General features: G+C 36.7%; 2 protein-coding genes across 2 annotated transcripts; both read right to left on the bottom strand.

Annotated features, from left to right (window-relative positions):
- Window positions 1–69: 69 nt before the first annotated feature.
- On the bottom strand, window positions 70–3,086 carry LOC131529524 (protein ABHD15). Its single transcript, XM_058759321.1, has 2 exons — window positions 2,166–3,086; window positions 70–1,088 (listed from the first exon to the last, which is right to left on the bottom strand). The coding sequence occupies exons 1-2, from the start codon at window positions 3,083–3,085 to the stop codon at window positions 431–433; spliced, it is 1,578 nt and encodes a 525-aa protein (XP_058615304.1). The 5' UTR covers window position 3,086; the 3' UTR covers window positions 70–430.
- Window positions 3,087–3,276: 190 nt separating this feature from the next.
- Window positions 3,277–16,987, bottom strand: coro6 (coronin 6). The gene is made up of 11 exons (XM_058759322.1): window positions 16,766–16,987; window positions 14,431–14,630; window positions 10,643–10,765; window positions 9,303–9,432; window positions 9,042–9,220; window positions 8,840–8,959; window positions 7,966–8,070; window positions 7,746–7,891; window positions 7,342–7,399; window positions 6,952–7,179; window positions 3,277–6,419 (listed from the first exon to the last, which is right to left on the bottom strand). The coding sequence occupies exons 2-11, from the start codon at window positions 14,626–14,628 to the stop codon at window positions 6,297–6,299; spliced, it is 1,410 nt and encodes a 469-aa protein (XP_058615305.1). The 5' UTR covers window positions 14,629–14,630; window positions 16,766–16,987; the 3' UTR covers window positions 3,277–6,296.
- Between the last annotated feature and the right edge of the window lie 4,225 nt (window positions 16,988–21,212).

Here is a 21,212-nt window from a genome sequence, read left to right as displayed (position 1 = left end):
ACTTTCCTGAACATCCTTTTCATGAGGATTTTTTTATTGATTCTTTTTGAACATGGTGCTTTTGAATTCAGATAATGAGTCCAAAATTTAGACAGACCTCTTCGTCTTCTGAGGGGAAAACTTTCTCGCACACAGAGTTTGACCAACTTGTTCCAACTTAATTTGTACAAACAATTGGTTAAATATATCATCTAATGCTATAGGCTGAGCTGTCAACATAATTAAGTCCCTTGCCAGTCAGTAGATATCCCTTTTGTCTATCAACATGGTCTTTCCATTTTGTTCCCTTCATCTTCCATGGTGTCTTCCTTACTCATTTCTGCAAAACTGTGGTTTCTTAACAAAGGGCACCTCATATTTCTTAAACGTATACTGGTAGGAAGTTTAGCACTGCCAATCTGCTATGACCTTATGGTACTACCTGCTTCACTCAGCGCGTGTAGGATCTATTCCAAGTAAAATCCTCCTGTTCCTCTTCGAATGTGAATTTGTCAGAGGGAGTTGAGATTTGCCGTCTTCGGATGGGCCTTTCTTTCCGGAGCAAAGTTGTTCTTCTTCTGGACTGCACAGCACTGGCACTATGCTTCAGACTCTGGCTGCCACATTGTGCAATAACATCTTTGAAGCTTTTCTTCTCCTCTACCATGAAGAAATCGGCAACTACCCTAAAGTATTCCAGCACCACAGAATGACTCCAGGAAGTAATACCTCCATGACCATCCTCATGCATAAAGCCGCAGTGTCCTCCCTGTTGCGTCACAGCCAGCAGGAAGTAAGGGCTATTATGAAAAAGTCCCTCAGGTACAGTGGAGAGAGGTGGAAGAAGAGGGTCATCTTGGCTACACAAACAGAGCACTGGCACTGCCACTTCGTCTGCATCTCGTAAAGGTTCATTCCTCTCCCAGTAACTTGGCCAGTCAGGCTTCACCGATAATCTTAAATTGTCCTTTCCAACATTGTCCACTGAGTCTGACATTCTTTGCTCCGACTGCTTAGGAGCACAGAACATGAGCTTTTCCATATCTTGCAAGGAGTTGCAATGTAGAATTTTTGCTACATCCATCACAGAGCTCAAAGCAGTGGCGTACCTGTGAAAAGGGTCAAATTTATAAATTCAAAGAGCTAGAAGTCCTAGTTGCTTTTTCAGGTGGTAGTTTTGCACTATGGCATCTTGTGATGCCCTATCTTGGATTGCAGTTTTTGTATTATCCCATTCACAAGATTGTTGACCCAAAAATGAAAATCTGGTTGTCATTTACTCATCCTTGTGTCATTCCAATACGTTCTTTTGTGAAACACTATAATGCTGCCTATACACTATACAGCTCAATGTAGCCTGCGAAATATCTCTTGGGCGTCAGGGACACATTGGCACTTTCAGGTCATGTCTTTGAAAAGCTATACATAGTTATTGTTACTCACGTAAATGAACACAGATCCGTCTGCGATTGGAAAATTGGGACTAAAATTGTGTATTTGGCAGCATAAAAGAACAGGGATGGATTGATGCTGTTGACCTTCAAAAATGGCTATAAAGCACCACAAAAGTCCACGTTGCTTGTGAGCCAAGTGATGGCAAGATTGAAATGAAGGCTTTTAAGTGCAAACTGTCAATTTTAGCACAGGACACAAGTTGCATAATCTAATTTAAATGTGTTTTCTTTCATTTGTCATTTTTGGGTGAACATTTCTTTAACCCAGAGGTCTCCAGACTTGGTCCTGGAGGGCCTGTGTCCTGCAGAGTTTAGCTCCAACTTGCCTCAACACACCTGTCTGGAAGTTTCAAGTATACCTACCAAGACCTTGATTAGCTAGTTCAGGTGTGTTTGATTTAGGGTTGGAGCTAAACTCTGCAGGACCAAGTTTGGTGACCCCTGCTTTAACCCAAGGGTGTCTGATCCTGCTCCTGGAGGGCCACTGACCTGCAGAGTTTAGCTCCAACCTCCAATTAAACACACCTGAACCAGCTAATCAAGGTCTTACTAGGCATACTAGAAACATCAAGGCAGGTGTGTTGAGGTAAGTTGGAGCACAATCTGCAGGACAGTGGAACTCCGGGACCGAATTTGGACACCCCTGCTTTAACTTGTACTTCTACAGCAGTAGAGTCTGCAATCCATAACATTTTAGCATAGATCAGTCAACATCTGTGAGGAATTTTCTACCTGTTTATTTGAAACTTGTGGTAGATGAGGGTTATCCAGTGATAGAGCCAAGGCAGCTCATACTCAAACCAAAGTTGTCCATGAAACACAGGAGAGATGCAAGCAGCGGCCGTCAGGTAGGATGAAGAGCCACATTCCCCGAGATAAGACAGCAGTAACCCTGATCCCGAGCCCTCACTTACTGCAAGCAAAGTTGAGGATGGATAATGACTCCGCAAGTACGCTACTGCTTGCGCAAGGTCAGAAGTATTTCCAAACTCCTGGTAGTGTGGAGTAGTCAATGGGCAACCACTATGACCACGTCGATGGAAAACCACTGGATAGAAACCCTGTTGCAAAGACTTGTAGCACAACATGAGCAAGTGTGGTGTTACTCTGCCTAGGGCGTTGGGAATTATAACAATAATAGCAGGATTACTAGAGTGATGGCCCAGAAATCTCCCTCCAGGATGATGATTTCTTTTGGCTTGAGCTTGTTGATCCGTCAGACTTGCAGCCCAATCCAGGGCCACAATACCCCCATCCTTTAGAAGAAGGTTATCCCGTGTAAAGCGGACTCCTCCTTTCAGTTCAGCACCTTCCTTTGTGGGCCACATGAGATTGGTAATTATCTGAAAATGAGGGTCGGCCTGAGGCCATCTTGCCAGAGGAGGCTGGGCCAAAGTATAGCAGTGTTTCTTCAGGTGGCTGGCAAGGGCCGTGGGTTTACAGATCAGTCTGACTTCTGCCTGGCATTCTTCTATGGATCCTGATACTGTAAAGCATGGCAGCTTCAAGAGTCTACAGGCCATAATCCACATACAGCGACCTAACTGCTGAATAGTACTATCTGCAAGACGACTGATCCAGTTCCAACGACGCAATATCGTAACCAGGACCAGCAGCAAAGAAGGTAACAGGCAGAGGAATAAGTCCCACATTGCTCTCAAATCTGTAACCTATAGGTCTCACCAATGGCATAAGGAACCTACCTTAACACTGAGGTTGGTGGCCAATGGTTTTCTCAAGTGAGCAAGTGGAAAAACTCAAAAGATCTTTAAACCAAATGATCTGTTCTACTCTCACTAGCATGTCAGCCTAAATGAACTTTTACCTCCTCCCCTACCCATAGCAAACATTGTTGCTCCCTCTCTTTCAGAAATCATTAACAATACTTTAATCCACAGACTGTTGTTAACTGTAGGAAGCAGTCCAATAGCAGTCTAATGGAGGTTTTGCCAGTTGAAAGTCTAAGATTCAAGCACTTCTTTACTTTACTGCCTTTAGAATACACTTCAAGTACTACAGAGGTGGAACGCATTGAAAAGTGACCATTAACAGGTCGCCATCTGAATAGGTTAGAGACCTTGAGGATATTGCACCCAAATCAGTACCCTTTGTTCCTGGGTTGTTTATATAATAAAAATGTGCTAGCTGTATGGTCCCATAACTAAAAACTGAACAGAGATGCTGTCTGGTATGTCTCTAGAAATAAATTATCAAGCTGCAGAGAGAGTAATTAACCATGGTGGATGTGTTGTGTGTGTCCATGCATTTTTATGAGCAAGTGACTGTGCAGGCAACAATGGCAACTTTTTTTTTTTTGTATAAAAGAGTTTTATTCAAACCATAATACTGACAAATTATCCTCTGCATAAACACAAAACAATGTCTTTGGTTTTGATATTTTGCTGTTTTTCATGTTTTTTTTTTTTTTTAGAATAATATTTACATTTTTAAATGTTAAACAGAAGCCACATGAGTTTTAATCGTGTTGGTCAAAGCTGGAAATGCAGAGGTGTGTAAAGTGAGATGTTAGTAGCAATTTACGAGTCAATAATGCAAGCACTCTTACAAAGAGAGACAAATGGAGATATGTTGTCTATGCAAACATCCTTTGCTTCTTTAGATTTACATTTTGATATCTTTATATAAAGATTTTCCCAGGAGCCTCCTGCATCTTGCCTTAAGGAATTGTTCACCCAAAGATGAAAATTCTGTTCTCATTCATATCTACATACGTTTTAATCTTATCTAGAATGTTCAGGCTGTTTTTTCATGCAATGAAAGTGTGTGTTGATGTTGTCAATGTTCAAGTTTCAAAAAGGTGAGAAAAACAAAAGTATAGGTAACACTTTATTTTAAGGTGTCCTAGTTACTTTACATGTACTTTCTATTATAATAACTTATAACAATAAATTATGCATAATTACATGCAAGAGACCCTAATCTTAACCCTAACCATATTCTAAGTACATGTAGTTAATTAATATTACTCAGTACTTAATTGTATAATTACACTGTAACAACCTTAAAATAAAGTGAAACGAAAGTATAATACTAATACACAAACCAACACACGCATACACTACATGCCAAGTCTTCTGAAGCTATGTGGTCTATACATGGTGGTTTTTCATGGCACTATTTCTATGAAGAATAGACCAAAAGTAGTTATTTTTAATTCCTTTTGCTGTAGATCTCAAATAGAATATGTGCTTGTTTTGATTTAAAAATGTTTAAATATGTGAAATCTGTTGCGCAAGAACCAATAATCTTCATGTCGCTGATGGCATGATGCATCTCGTGATGCCATGTTTGTTCCCCACAAAAAGTTATCGTAAGTCTTCAGAACATTTGGAATATAGTGCATGAGTCACACGGACCACTTTTGTTACTTTTTAGTGCTTTTTTGTCATTTTTGGAGCTTCACAGCCCGAGTAATCACTCACATTCATTGTATGGAAAAGAGCAGCTTGGACATTTAGCAACAACTTTTAAATTTGACCAAAAAATAAACTTAATAGTTTGGAACAATATTAGGGTCAGTATAACAAGAGTACATCATTTTTGGGTGAACTATTCCACTACAATAAAATGGCAATAAGTGATGTACAGAACTCTCAAGCTGGGAATACACTACACGATTTTAGGCCCTATTTTTCTGGAGATCACCAACAAGAAGATTTTTCTGGAGGTCAGCCTAAAATCTAAGGCAAATCGATGCTTGTTTACTTGAGTGTCTATTGTATAGTGTGAGGTCATATAGTGGAGAAAGAGACAATCTGAGAAAAGCACTGATGCCCGAGAAGTTATTAGCAGGCTAAATATCTGGGCCTGTCTGCAAATGTGAAATCTTGCAGTGCAAAATGTTTTGACGGGAAATGACATTAGCAACGACCTACACCTAATGAGAGGAGAACAACATATAGCGCAAGGGAAATATTGAGAAGTCATCTTCTCAACCAATCTCTTCTCCATAATCGTCTCTTTTTTTGGTTTGTTTTTTGTTTTTGTAGATTGCAAGCTTCTTGTGGATCACCAGTTTGATTTGAAGGAATTCCAGTTCCACTCCAGAATTCCATTCATGCGTGATATGTCAGATCCTGTATCACTTTTCGCAAATGCGTTTTGTAAACGAGAAATGGGGATTCTTCCTAGTGAAATTGTTTAATGTGTGACCCACAGTCACCGACTTATGTGCAAAGCACAGCAAAATTTAGCGTAGTGTGAAAAGAACAGCACTCCGATTATTTCAAAATCGTGTAGTGTACTGGCAGCATTACTGAGCTTGCTACTGTCCTGACATATCATAGTCATGCCATAGATGTTGCTTGTCCAGAGCTGACCAAATAAGAGCTACATATGCTACCATCTGATCCCAAGTCCTGGTCTTTACAATGAGGTATGTTCACACAGAGACTACCAAAGACACTGTGACTGTTAACCACTACAGAAAGCTGCAGCTACATTTCTTCTGTCATTCTTTGTCAGCATTGAAGGGTAAAAAGCAGTAAGTACATTAAAGGATTTGTAAATCCTAAAATGAAGGTGGTTTTGCCTACCTTTTGCATAGCTGACATAAATTCTTCCTGATATGATTCCTTAAGCATTTAAGGAATATAGCTAATATTGTGTACTACTACACAATATTAACAATTTTTCTACAAAGCATCAGGACGAGCAATAAAAGTGCCTTTGCCAAATTAAATCTCCTAATGATCCGAAATGTAACTACTGTATAGGTGATTTATTCACATTTAGAAAAAGCCTGTGAAGTCAAGTGGCGGTGTTGGCCTATCTGTGCTCATACTTTAGTTGTAAGGGGTTAGCAGTGAATTGGGCAGTGTGCACAGGATGAGTTAGCTTTATTCAGACTGTGCCATTAGTGTACTTAGAGAGCTTATTCTCTAAGTCACAGATTCGTTTCTCCTGAGAAAGAACTGTGGCCTTCAGATTTTGGATCTCCTCAACAAGTTTCTCCAACAACTGAGGCTAGAGTTTGAAAGAGATTGAGAACAAAGCAAAGGAGAAGATGGCAGTTGGAAAGAGGAAATAGAAGAGAGAAGCAAAAAAAGAGAGGAAAAAAAAGAAAAAGAGCAAGTCAAGGACAGGCTTAATTTGGAAATGGAAAGAAATGTTTAGCTTCTAGGGATGGGAATCAAAATAAATTGGATGAATCAGGTTCAGATTACACTTACATTGTGGTTTCCACAATTCAGTTCTTCAAATTACCAAATTTCAAAGTACCCAAAAAAACTGATCTGATTCATCGTATCAGACATCAAGCTACAGCTAAAACATTAATCTGCCGTAGCATTATAGATACAAAACCACAGAAAACATTGTTAGGGTATGTTGTTATAATGTTCCAATGTATTTTTTTGGTTTGTTTATTTTTAAATGAACCCGATAAGACTCCCAGCCCTATTTGCTTCTTAAGAAATGTCCGAAATGGAGGTGATGAAGGAACGAAGCTATAAAGGAGACATTTTAAGACCAAGGATAAGCAAGACATTCTACTTACGGGCAAACTACTTCCATCTACAGCAGACATGCTTCTACGTGTTGCAGGTCTGGTGTCTAGAACATTCTTCTTGGCCACCTTTAGCTCTCTACTCTTTGGAGGAACATAGCCATCCCTCATAGACACTAATATGGGGTCTGCGTCTCGTCCGTCCATCCATTCCTCAGGTTCCAGAGCCGGCTCTGGGCCTGCTGTGTCTGGGTACAGATCATCCTGGAACAGGTCCGACTGGCATCATAACAACAGAAAGAGAATTATGTAACTGGATGAACAGATTTTACACACTTCATCATATAATCAACTTTTGGTTTTCAATTCTTCAATTTTGTTGGATTTGTGTTCATAGAGGTTCAGGTTTGAAATAACCCTAAACAAAGAATGTGTGCTTACCTTTCTGGGTACTGTCATCATAATAGGCTCACACTTTCTTTCATGGAGTTTATATAATCTATGAGGAATAATAAAAGTTTTGAGTCACATTATCCTTTAGTTATCATTCTAATATGCTGATTTGGTGCTCAAAATATTCTTATCCACATTGAAAACATTTGTGCTGCTTAATATTTTTGTGGGTTTTTTTCCTTGATGAATAGAAAGCTTAAAAGAACAGTATTTATTTGAAATAGATAAACTGTCACTTTTCATCAGTTTAATGTGTCCCTGCTGAACACACTGCTGAAGTCACTGACCACAAACTTTTGAATGGTAGTGTAGATGTATGGTATTTCTTTACACAACATTTTAAAGTAACTAACATATATCCAAATCAACCAGTATAACCATGCAAAACTGACCTGGCAATCTCACACTTGCTGACGTCCACTCCTCTCTTGGGCATGAAGCCCATTCCTCTCTGTGGCTCCTTGCTACTAAATGTGCTGATGTAATGCACATAGGGAGGCTCCTCTGTGATCTCAAAATACCGAATACTGCTGTCACCCTGTGGAGACAGAAACAACTTTACAGTGTCAGCCTGAGTAAGATAACAAATGAAGATGAAACATGGAGTCATACCTTGCCACTGAGATACACAATGTTAGTGTCTGGATCATAAAAAGGCAATAGAACTCCATTACTTGTGTCCAACTCCAGTAGTGCTATGGGTTCTTCAAAATTAGTCTAAACAATGACAGAAATGAACACCATCAGTGAACTGAAAGAAAACAAGGGCAGTGAAACAAAACTGATCAAAATATAGAATAATTATTAATGAGTCTTAAATGCATAAATGAAAATTCTGTCACCATTTAATCACCCTCATATTGTTCCAAACCCATAAAACTTTGGCTAATCGAGTCACAAAGGAAGGTATTTCAGTGAAACCGGAGAGGTTTCTTTCTGTCCACTGAAAGTCCAGGTAACCAATACTTAGAATATCCAAAAAGGTCACAAAGGCATCATAAAAATAATCATTTTGAAGAGATATGATCACTTTATGTGATGAGCAGATTTCATTTAGGCTTCTATTTACATCTAAACAATGATTGGCACACATACATAGAGCAAGTCACATATGGTAAACATGAAAGCTCAAACATGTATGCATTACACAGGAGAACCAATGAGGTTTGTTCTAGCATGTGACACATACACAAGCTTCCATGTTTACCATGTGACATGCTATATGTATGTGTTTATATGTCAATAAAATCTTATAAAATGAACATATCTCTTCCTAAGACTTGGATTAAACCACTCAATTCATACAGACTGATTTTACGATGACTTCATAATGTTTTCGTTACCTGGACCTTCAATGGAGGGACAAAAAGTTCTCAGGTTTCACTAAAAATATTTAAATTTGTGTCGAAGATTAACCAAAGCAAAATGGGTATGGAATAACATGAAGGTAAGTAAATAAACTATCCTTTTCATTTTGCTCCATTACCGGATCCCACAGGCCAAGCTCTCTCTGGCTCATCCTGGTGAAACCTGTGGTGAAAATGTTGCCCTCTTTGGTAAAAATGGCTCTCATTGGCCGGATACCCTCATGTGGGGACATTCTTTCCTACAGATGAAAAAATGTCCATAATGTCCAAGTTAACCAACATCCCTGAGGTTTTTCTTCTTTTCTCTGCTATAATACTTACCGCCACCACCTCGTTTTTCCGGGGATCACACACTCGAAGGCGACGGTCTTTGCAGGTGGTGCAGAACAAGCTACCGTTGTAGTTCCAGCTGACGTTATAGATGAGATCAGGATGGTCATCCATTGTGATCAAGGGTTCTCCAGTGCCCACATTCCAGATGATGATCAGATTATCACTGCCTGAGACAAAAGCAAACTGAAGTCATCTTATTTTTATACACTTTTAATGTAAGAAATTGGTGTCTATTGTACTGATCTTTACCTGCAGTGAGGAGTATGTTGCGGGCAGTGGGGTGCCATTTAATGATGCCCACGCGTTTAGAGTGACCCTCCAGCACCACAATGGGCTCGCTGATGGGACGAGAGGGAGTGTGGTCAGGGATCTGCCATACCTGAGTAAACACAATTCTATTAGAGCAATGGTTCTCAAACAGGGGGGCCTCAACAAACTTCTGAGGATTTAATATTTTATTATAATTAATTGTAATATTTTTAGATCATCCTGCAACCTGGATGACTTAAACATTTTTATATTTATTAACATAATTATTAAAAAATAATGTAAAAAACACATAAAAATAAATATTTTAAAGCCGTACATACATGTTCATCTGCTTTAAATGTTAGAATGTGGAAGGTTGATTGACCACAATGTTGCAAATAAAATTTTGTAATGATACTAGTTATATATATTGCAAATTCGTTTTGTTACATTTTTTCTGTAGTAACATAATAGAGTACTTATAATCTATCAGCCTAGACTGAAAAACAATTTGTGTAAAGATAATTTTCCAGTAATCTTTGTTTTATTTACAAATTCAAACAATTAAATTAAACTGTCTGGGTACACTTATATATTGGTTTGCAGTACATTGTAGGAACGTTCCTTTAGTAACCAATGAGCACAGCAGCAATGCCAGCACAGATGACAGCTGCAGTTAACCTCCTCTAACAGCAGTGCATACGGTGCATGCCATTCATGTTTGTAATATAATGTAATGAAATAGCATTCATATATTATAATATCTCTATATTATAACTTTGGGGAAATGCATCCCATATTTGTTTTCAATATACTGTATTGTACTTTCAGCATTTATGCTCGCTCACATACAATTGTTTTGTTTTATTTGTAACAATTGTTGTGTATTGTTTTATAATTTTAACTTGAAATTCTTTTGTGTTACCTTTTTATTTAATGTAATGACATTTATACACTTTTAAGTGTGGCTTAGGCGTCCAAATACTTCATGAGATCACTGCATACAGAAGTGTTTGTGCATGAGGACATGCACATGTTCCAGTGTGTGCTGAAATGACTCATCCCTATAGACAACTCAGACCCATCTTTCCTTGTCTGTCATTACCACTGGCTTATTTGTGAACAGGTTTCTGGCCGAGAGTGCCTTTCTAACATGTGTCTATAAATACCAGCTCCTGTCCCATGCCGAACCGTTAACTCCAGTCATCACCCTTCATATTAGCACTATTGTCTGTCATGTGATCTTTCCCTCCAGTGTGAGTAGGTATATATGGAGACATGCTTCATTTGTTTGTAAAAATGCAACTGAGATGTTTATGAATGTCTGTCATGATGATTACCATGGAAGTGGTGTCTTCAGAGCAGCTGGCCAGGATATTGTCATTGTGAGGACACCAGTCAATGTCCAGAACAGGTCCCGAGTGTCCAATCACTAGAGGGTAGTTTTTGTCCACTCGACCCACCTACGACATTAAAAGAAGGATAATGTTAATTATTGAGACACATATAAAGTCAGTATATAAGCAACTGGGGTCGGTAAGACTTTTTAATCTTAGTCTCTTTTAATCTTAGTCTGCATTTATTTGATCAAAAATATAGTATAAATATTAGTGCTGGTCAATGATTAATCATGATTAATCGCATTCAAAATAAACGTTTTTGTTTACATAATATATGTGTGTGTACTGTGTAAATTTATTATGTATATATAAATACACACACATGCATGTATATATTTAAGAAAAATATGTTATGTGTATATACTAAATATATTTATATATAATGTAAATTATATGAATATAAATATATACATGTAAATATTTTTAAATATATACTGTATGTGTGTAATAATAAATATACACAGTACACACACATATAATACATTAATAAAAACTTTTATTTTGGATTTTATTTTGCCCTAATAAATATATTATAAAATATTACAATTTAAAAATGAATGCTTTCTATTTTAATATATTTCAAACTGTAGTTTATTCCTGTAACGAGAAAGCTGAATTTTCAGTAGCCATTACTCTAGTCTTCAGTGTCACATGATCCTTCAGAAACTATTCAAATATGCCAATTTGATGCTCAAGAATCATTTCTTATTATTATAAATATTGAAAACAGTTGCTTAATATTTGTTTCGAAAACCATTATATATATATAGATGCAAAAGCCTCCAAGTGCCGTCTGAAATTGCATTTTCATCAGGCTCCTATGTTTAGGTTCAGTTATTTCACTTTAATTGCATAGAAAAGGGCCTATACATTGCCATTAGTGTAAAATTACTGAACCTAAACATAGTAGCCTGATATAAAAATGCTCATTTTAGATGAAAATTTCAGATGGCACTTAAGAGGCTTTTGCGTCTGAACTCTTATATATATATATATATATATATATATATATATATATAAACAGTGATAGATGTGTAATTTTTTGTAATCCAAAAAGTTTTAGCTGCATGCACATTTTTGTCATTCTGTCTGCATAACTGAACCCTTTTTAGAAAACAGAGAAAATTATTAAAATATTGACACCCAGGAAGTAACATATTTGGCCTCGTTCTACAGCTTGGCTCATTCAATTTTCTCCAATTTTACAGAAATTGAAAGCTATGTTCAACAAGCTTACCAAAGTTTAAAAAATATTAAACAAATACTTTAATTTATGGGAAATAAATATTATCTATAAATATTTATTTAATATTTAGTGTTACAAAAACACATCAATCCAGGTTTTAAACATGTGGATATATCCCAGGTTTTGTTGCAATGTGAATTACATTGTCAATGTCAATTTTGCAAAATGAATAGAAAATGAAGCAGTTTGTTTAATAATTATTTTGATCTCCTGAGGTTGACGATCAACATTTTCTGAAGGTTAAGCTCTGCCTTTCAATGATATAAAAAATATTTGACTTCTTGTTTGTTTTGCAATTTCAAGCTATTTTGTAAAGTCCCTGGCATGTATTTCTAAACTGATGTTATCAAAGCATAATTATTCTTTAGGGATTCTGATGTAACTTCTTTTAATTATATTTTGTTATTTGTGTGGAGCTGGTGTGAGCATGTGTTAGTTCTGTGTTCGGCTGCTCCTCCTCCAGTCACTCCCCTCCTCATTCTCCTGGTGTGTATTTATAACCCTGTGATGAGGCGTTGAAAAGGGAGTTTTTCTTTTGGCCTGCTGAGACTGAGCGCAGAGGAGATGGCTAGCTGGGTATTTATAGGGTGTCTTTCCAGGCCTGCTGATATATGCTCGTGACTCGGCAGAGGCTACACTAAAATGGCATTAACTGATGATGGACCCTAAGAGAATCAAGACAAACTCACCAAAAAAAAAACATTCAATGGTGTGATATACAGCTGTAGATCAATATATTATGCTTGACTTTGATTCCACAAAGGTCACACATGCATTAGCAACAACTAGAAGTATTTTAAGATGCTTTTTAATGCCAAACTCAGCATTTCTACAATAGTTTCCATTGTGGAAGACCTCTTTGAGTGTGTAACCTACATCGGAATCGTATTTTTATAAGAACTTTAGGTTACACTTTATTTTAAAGGTGTCCTTGTTACAGTGTAATTACACATTTAAGTACTGAGTAATATTAATTAACTACATGTACTTACTATATGGTTAGGGTTTGGTTTAGGGTTAATAGCATGTAATTATGCATAATTTATGTACATGTTACGTGTAACAAGGACACCTTAAAATAAACCTTTACCGATCTTTATACAGTAGTCCCAAACGTAGCTATTTGAACACTTAAACTACATTTAAAAAAACTAATAAAATTACAAAATTACCAAACCAAGTGGCATTTGTTTTAAAGAAAGATAGCACACACACTTTTCAAGAAAAATATTACACAATGTAAGTAGCTGACTATTCATAATTCAGTCAAAACTCTTTGTCTAAAATTTAGACAGCCTTTGGTTGTCAAATGTCTGTTCATATGACAAACTACACCTGTGTGAAAAATCATTAAAATAACATTAGGCCCAAATGAGAGGATTTTCTAAAATAAATAAATAAAAAGGAATTGGACAAAAATTTTCACCATTTGTTTGAAATGCTGTTATCTAATGACATTTAGGCATTTTAAGTGTCCAAATTTTCCTGCCACCAAACTTTTGAATGATAATATATGTATACATTTTGTAAGCTGGATACTTTTAACTGCATATTAGATGTTTACCCAAGTAGTTTTATTTGGCCCCTTTCTATAGCCCAGCTCATTTTATTTTCTCAAATTTTACAGAAATATAAGGTCGTGTTCATCAAATTCAACTATTCAACACTGTTACCAAAATGTATATATATATTATATATATATATATACATACACACACACACACACACACACACACATATATATATATATATATTTAATTTATGAGAAATAACTACACATTACATGTAATCTACTCTCTATATTAAATGAAATCACAGTAAAAACTTGGTTGTGCTTAAATTAGTTAATGTCAGTTTAATGATGAGTCTATTATTGTGGTAATTCCACTAGGTAGAAATGTCTAGTAGGCTACATATGGGTGCACTCTGAAGAAACCAGCAAATGACAGAAGACAGAAGATATATAAACCCATATGATGACATACAAATTATATGATTTTACTGGAGTTTATTAGAAATTTGATGTTGTAAAACATGCTTACTATTTTATAGTTCCATCAGTATTTGTGATCAAATGTTATAATGGACAAATCAAATGTTATCAAATCAACGTTATAATTGAAAAATCATCATATTGGCATACTGATTTCCATTGGTTTGCCGATACTGTAAATGCAAGCTGCTAAGTAACAGATAAGAAGAGATGGCAATGCATGATGGGGATTACATCAACTCAAAAACGCTTACTTATCATCTCTAAACTCAGCTTCGGTATGTCACAGAAGTTTCAGACAACATATGCAAGTTGTGTACCCTGTTTCCATGAAATGGAAGCCCTGTGGGGGATGGGCACCCTTAACATGAGCCACGGTTGAGGCTCTTGAACAAACATACCCATACATATAGCCCCATGAAGATGAAAGAAAAGACAAAGGCTGTACGGTTGTACATGTTTTAGTAGTTTTCTCCTCAAGCCACTCACCTTTGAGAGCGGCAGAACCAGAAAGGCCCCGCCTCCACTGGACTCCACTATAACTGCCAGAAACTTTGGGTTAACTGCACAGAAGGAACTGTCCCATGTCACTTTGGAAACCCGGATATCATCATAACTTTGATCCGCTTTCGCCGCTTGCCCAAAAACATGCCGGAATTTACTCTGGCGCACAATGCTGCGACTCATGGCTGTGAAAAACAGAGACACATATTGAATGTGTATAAAATAGCCTAAATAACACATAATATTTAATAATTATTTGGTGTACACTCTGTGGAAAAGTTGCTTAGTAATCCCTATCAAACTGTTAAATATATATTCAATTAAATGTATATTTGATTGCAACTGGCTTAATAAAGTATAATTCAATTGTAATGATCATTTATTTAAAAACATATTTGTTAATGACATTGACAGTAAAATATTGCTTTACTTTATTAATGTCAGTTAGATATATTATTTTCTGGTATTTAGTACTCTAAATAATGGCCCGTTTAAAGTTTCAAATATACATCTTCATATTAAGATACATTAATACACAGCGCTACACATATTATGCATATTGTTATAAATATTAATAGTGGTAATTATAATTTGAAAATAATGATGAGGAAATATTATGGTGACAGGTATAACTGTGATAAACATATTAATGTACATTGTAGAGTAATTATATTTCCTTTTAAAATCCTTGTATTTTCCCAGTTGTCATATGAGAGAATTATTTGTGGAAGCAACAGATGATTGACATAAACAAACAGACACACAATCTGCATCATCAACACAAAAGCACTCTAAATAACTCCTATTGAACAATAGAGAACGCAAGCCATGGCTAGGCAAAAGCTTAAAAACATTAGGCAGATCAGGAGAGTTGTAACTCGGACTGAATGATAACGCTGTCAGTTTAACCAATTAGAAATGAGCCACAGGAATGAAATCACTATCATGTGTGAGCACCACCTTACTGAAGTGACAGCAGAAGTTAATATAAAGGACAAAAAACAATGCTGAGCTAAGAAAGTAAAAGTTAACTTATAATATCATTTAATTAACTTATAATTATTTGCAGCCGTGTTAATTAATCACCCAATATGAGAGGTCTTTGATAAAACTGTTACATGGGAAACTATTACATGCAAATTTTCCTTAAAATACTTTTCAAGACAAATCCTACATATATAGACTCTGACATAGAACACTGCTATGCAACAAGAACAATGAAAACATTATTGGTGCTGCGTTGTGATACAGTGAACAGGTGTTTCAAGTTGGAGCTTACTATATCACACATTTAAGGACAAGAAATATCAATTTTTAATTTTTGTTAATCAGAGCTGGTATCATTTGATTCATTTTTTTTTTTTTGATATGTAACATACACAGATGTCTTTGATCTACATGTTAAAATATCATAGATGATCAGACATGTATTGCTTGTTTTTAGAGCTTTTAGTGTATATTTATTTTTACATATTTCTATGTTTGTTTCCAAATTTGGTTGTTTTAATTCAAATGTTTCCAATCTGTTTATCATTTTGAACTAAAATCGTAGGTGGTGATAGGGGACTTAATAATTATGTTAATCAAGCATGTTTGCTTAATGTACACAAGTTAAAACCTCCATATTTTCTATTAATGTTACAATCCACCTTGGTAGTGAGGTAAACAACAACATTCTTTGTACTTGCCTCTAATTTACACATGCACAAGTTGTAGAATTTTAACTAATTCATAGCAGTTAATATATTGTCTGAGACACATAGGCTACATTCGGATCCCCATTGCACAAATTTGTGAAATCACAACAGTTATTATTCATTTTAAACTGGCAAAAACGTGATTGTCACAGATACTACACTACATGGGTAGAGCTGTTAAATCCCCTTCAGAATGCAGTATCTTTAAACCACACAACAGTTTGTCCCATGTGAGAAGGCCCCCCTCACTGTCTTCAGACACGGTCACTTTCCTAATATAGTCATGCCAAACTGCCCATGTGTCTCCCCCTCTGTCCCCTCCAGACATGATCCTTCCATATTTACAAAGGGACAGAATGAAAATATACCATTGCCAGCGTATACAGCGTGTGCTATTCTTCTCAATAAACTCCACGCACACCTGGCCTTGAATTATAGATATTCCTACAGCAACTCAATGAACGAGCACGAGCGTGCTGCACTGACACGTTATGATGATGTCACAGCCTGTTCGTAATAAAATCACAACAGAACTTTACAAAAACTATACAAAGCGCGTGTCATCACAATGCAGCATTCTATCACGAGGAACTGCGTAACTGTCAATCAAATGAATCACTTACCGCTGTCTTTGGGGAATATACGTCTTTAAATCTGCTCTTCCCCTTCCTCAAGACGGTTTAAGGCTCCTCTCGACGCTGCGCTTTTTAGAAGTGTCTCGTTTATTCCAGGTCACAAACTTGGTGCGGACTCGCAGAACTAGTGAGAGTTCCTCCTCACTAGTCGTTCCTGAACATCGAGCGAGAAGAGAGAGACAAAACGGTGGACTGGGGGGCTGGAGACGTGCACAGACAGTGGTGTATATGTATGGCAAGCCATTTTAACAATTACCCTTAAAAATAAGCAGATACTACCTAAACTATATAGGCTACTTGTAAGTAGTCCAATAATCCGTAGCATCTGTCTTTAAATGTAGGCTACAATACTTATTTGATTAGATGAAATCCTATCACTTATTCCAGTAGTGAATAGCATCAATTCTATTTGTTGCTAGTACATATTATATTGGCTACTATAGTACTTATTCCTTATCTTCTTATACCTAATTAGTACTGTGTGATATAAATGCTTGTAACTATTTGCACATTACAGTATCTAAATCAGTAGTTAGTGAAGCAGTTGAGCAAGACAATGAGCAAGACATACAATACAATGTTACAATAAAATTAAAGTTATGTGTTTTTATACCACAATATGTTTGCAGATATTTAGGAAACAAGTTCATATACTTGTTTCTCTCCAAAAAAAAACAATGTTACAGCTAGTTATTCTATTTTGTAATTTGCATTCTGTGTTGGAATGTTTGTTTTTGTTTTGGTCTGTGGGATTCCCACACTGAAATCTTACCCAATAGCATTTCAACACACCAGGTTGCCAGTTGGTGGAAAACACAGCCTATTGCAGCCATGGAAGCCTGCAAACCAACCTGGCAACTCACATGAGCTGAGGAGGTTAGGATAAACTAGATAAAAAAAGTTCAAGACAAACTTTTAACTTGGCTATCTATAAAGACATTCATGCTTTCAATGTGGAACTAGCCACAGCTATACAGACCTTCTTCTCAAACCTTATAAACAGTAACTTAAACAACACTCGCACTCTTGTTGCTGCTGTTGAGAGACTGACTTCTTTCTGGGATGTTTCTAAACTCCCTGAAAACTGCAATTATTAAGCCCCTTCTGAAAAAGCGCAATCTTGATAACACTATATTGAGCAACTATAGACCAATATCAAACCTTCCTTTCATAGTTAAGATTATTGAAAAGGTAGTTTTTAATCAGCTGAACAACTACTTAAACTCAAATGGATACCTGGACAATTTTCAATCTGGTTTCCGAGCGCATCACAGCACAGAGACCGCGCTTATTAAGATAATAAATGATATTCGCTTCAATTCTGATTCTGGCAAAATATCAGTGCTGGTACTACTAGATCTTAGTGCTGCGTTTGAAACAGTCGATCATAACATACTTCTAGAGAGACTGGAAAACTGGGTCGGGCTTTCTGGGATGGTACTCAAATGGTTCAAGTCATACTTAGAAGGGAGAGGCTATGTGAGTATAGGAGAGCAAAAGTCTAGGTGGATGTCCATGACATGTGGAGTCCCACAAGGCTCAATTCTGGCACCACTCTTGTTTAGCCTGTATATGCTCCCACTAAGTCAAATAATGAGAAAGAACCAAATTGCCTATCAGAGCTATGCTGATGATACCCAGATTTACCTAGCCTTATCTCCAAATGACTACAGCCCCATTGACTCCCTCTGCCAATGCATCGATGAAATAAACTGTTGGATGTGCCAGAACTTTCTTCAGTTAAACAAGGAGAAAACTGAAGTCGATGCATTTGGAAACACAGATGAAGTTCTCAAGGTGAATGCATACCTTGACTCTAGGGGTCAAACAACAAAAAAATCAAGTCAAAAATCTTGGGGTGATTCTAGAGACAAACCTTAGTTTTAGTAGTCATGTCAAAGCAGTAACTAAATCAGCATACTATCATCTCAAAAACATTGCAAGAATTAGATGTTTTGTTTCCAGTCAAGACTTGGATAAACTTGTTCATGCCTTTATCACCAGCAGGGTGGATTATTGTAATGGTCTCCTCACCGGCCTTCCAAAGACCACCATTAGACAGCTGCAGCTCATCCAGAACGCTGCTGCCAGGATTCTGACTAGAACCAGAAAATCTGAGCATATCACACCAGTCCTCAGGTCCTTACACTGGCTTCCAGTTACATTTAGGATTGATTTTAAAATACTTTTACTCATTTATAAATCACTCAATGGCATAGGACCTAAATACATTGCAGATATGCTCACTGAATATAAACCTAACAGACCACTCAGATCATTAGGATCGAGTCAGTTCGAAATACCAAGGGTTCACACACAAAACAAGGGGAGTCTGCTTTCAGCTATTATGCCGCCCGCAGTTGGAACCAGCTTCCAGAAGAGATCATATGTGCTAAATCATTAGCCACATTTAAATCCAGACTCAAAACTCATATGTTTAGCTGTGCATTTGTTGAATGAGCACTGCGCTACGTCCGAACTAATTGCACTGTATTTTATGTATAATCATTTTCTATTCTTAACTGTTTTAATTTTATTTTTATATAATTTCCTTGTTTTTACTATTTTTTTAATTCCTTGTTTTTATTGTTGTGATTATTTTTTTAATTACTATTTCACTTCCTTTTATGTAAAGCACTTTGAATTACCACTGTGTATGAAATGTGCTATATAAATAAACTTGCCTTGCCTTGAGGAAGCCAGACCACAAAGTTTGAAAAAGTTTGAAAAGTTTAAAAAAGTTTTAAGATTGATGGTTTTCAATCTGAAATAGTTTGAAGTTTAGAGTAATTTTAAAAGCTTAAAGTTTGAATGTTTTGAAGGCAGTACAGTCTGTCAGAGACAGATAGATAGATAGATAGATGCTAAAGACCTCAGAGTGGTTGCTAGGGTATTCTAGGTGGTTGCTAGGGTAATTGGCGTGGTTGCTACGACAGTTGCTAGGCTAAATGTAGTGGTTGCTAGGGTGTTGCTATGCGGTAGCTAGGGTACTCTGGGTGGTTGCTAAGTTATTGCTATGCGGTTTCTAGGGTACCTAGGGTGGTTGCTATGGTGTTGCTATGCAGTTGCTAGGGTACTTGGGATGGTTGCTAAGGTGTTGCTCGGGTACTTGGGGTGGTAGCTAGGAAAACACAACGTATTGCAGCCATGGAACCCAGCAAATCAACTAGGTCAAAGATAGCAGATTCTACCTGACCCAAAAAGCCTCAACATCCATCTAAAAAAAAGCTCTAAAAAGCTTGATGATGAGAGGAATAATAAAACACAGATAAAACAACTCAAACAATTACAGTATAGGGCTTGTCGTCTTCCATTATCAATTGTGCTTGTTCCTATTGCTTGTCCTCAACCTGGCAACTCACATGAGCTAAGGAGGAGGTCAGGATAAACAATATTTTGAATTTAGACTGCAGTACCCATGTCAACTGCTGTCAATATTATACTGCACCTTTAATACTAAAGTCATCCAGTTTTGTTTTCAAGAACTTTGAAGCAAAATAGCACTTAATTTTGCAGGAAATTAAGAAAGTAAGTCTGTGGTGTGATACAAAATACATGAAAAAAGCCCCTGCTTTCTGTAGCCTACAGAAAATAGCAGATCTTGGGATGTTATAACAGACCAATCAGAATCACGTATAGAGAACCGTATAATACTGTACTTTAATATATACTAATCACTATAGGATTACTAACTAGAAATTCAAATTAATGTTAAATCATAATGTTAAATGTGAAATTGCCTTGCCATAGTGTATGGGCAGGGGGGTCAAGGCAGTCTGGTCTATTTTCGAAATGGCTGTCGGTGTCGGGCTATTTCTCTCGGGCCGGTGACAGGACTATAGATTGCAGTGAGAGCACACACTGAGGTCAGATGGCCGTAAGCACACAGCATAAACCCCTGCATTTCACACCCTTGATTTAAGTACAATTGCATGGATGTTTAAAATATACAACCAATCCTACAGATAGTCAGGCGATACCTTTGCTATAGACCCCCTGCCATTTGTTGATACTTCCTGAAGTTAGTTTGTTGTAGCTTTCTTGCATTACTGTACACTGTAAAAACTGTTTTGTCAGGTTTAAGTTAAAATACTATCTATCACTAAATAATCCTGACTATATTTGGTCTATTATGACTGATCAGATGTGCAGATATTTTCCGCTTTTAAAGTGTAGCAAGCATCAATTAAACATTAACTGTGTCCTGAACAGTAAGAACAAGTAATACATTCAGAGTAATACAGGGTTTCCTCTCTTAGAGACTGGACCAATAGAGTGGACTCACAAAGAAGAATTTCTACCTGACAAAATATTTATAACTACTTATAACTAGAAATATATATAGCTTTAAAAAAATAATATAGCTTTTGAACAAAAATAAAACATTTTTTATTCAAAATTGTTCAGATTTTTATGACTGTGGGAATCTGGTAAA

Source organism: Onychostoma macrolepis, chromosome 21 (assembly GCF_012432095.1).
Source record: "Onychostoma macrolepis isolate SWU-2019 chromosome 21, ASM1243209v1, whole genome shotgun sequence".
Classification (NCBI taxonomy): Eukaryota; Metazoa; Chordata; class Actinopteri; order Cypriniformes; family Cyprinidae; genus Onychostoma; species Onychostoma macrolepis.
The sequence above is the reverse complement of the archived record's forward strand: the minus strand, read 5'-3'. Positions and strand labels throughout refer to the sequence as shown.